Consider the following 396-nt stretch of genomic DNA (forward strand, 5'->3'; position numbering starts at 1 on the left):
GCAGTCTAATGCATGCACAGAGGTGGAGATGGGGGCCCCTCCTCTGTGCCGTGCGTAGGGTGGCCCTACAGCCGCCAGGGCCCCCCTTGATGAGGGGCCTTAAGCAGGTAAGATGCTGCTCTGCTGCTGCTGCTGCTGCTGCTGCAGCAGCTGGTGCAGTTCAGGTAGCGGCAGCAACAGCAGGAACAGAAAGTTTGCCAGCCGCTGCTGCAGCAACGCACCCAGCGGCACCAATAGCAGCAACAAGAGCAGCAACAGAAGCAGCAGCAGCAGCAGCAGCAGCAGCAGTAACAGCAGCAGCAGCAGGAGGTTCAGTTGATTTAAAGGTGTCTCAATACTTGAGGCCCCTCATAGCAGCAACCAACGGGGGGACGGAGCCGCTAACAGATGCTGCTG

At 59.6% G+C, this 396-nt stretch overlaps 1 protein-coding gene across 1 annotated transcript in view; it reads left to right on the forward strand.

Annotated features, from left to right (window-relative positions):
• Positions 1-89: 89 nt before the first annotated feature.
• Positions 90-396, forward strand: part of EMH_0051060 (uncharacterized protein) — a gene marked incomplete at both ends in the record, with an annotated part of 7,810 nt that continues 7,503 nt past the window's right edge. The window contains one exon of the mRNA XM_013496714.1: positions 90-394. Coding sequence (XP_013352168.1) covers positions 90-394 — 305 coding nt within the window. The remainder of the gene's footprint in view (positions 395-396) is intronic.

This window comes from Eimeria mitis, genomic scaffold (genome assembly GCF_000499745.2).
Source record: "Eimeria mitis Houghton genomic scaffold, Emh_scaff2254, whole genome shotgun sequence".
NCBI lineage: Eukaryota > Apicomplexa > Conoidasida > Eucoccidiorida > Eimeriidae > Eimeria > Eimeria mitis.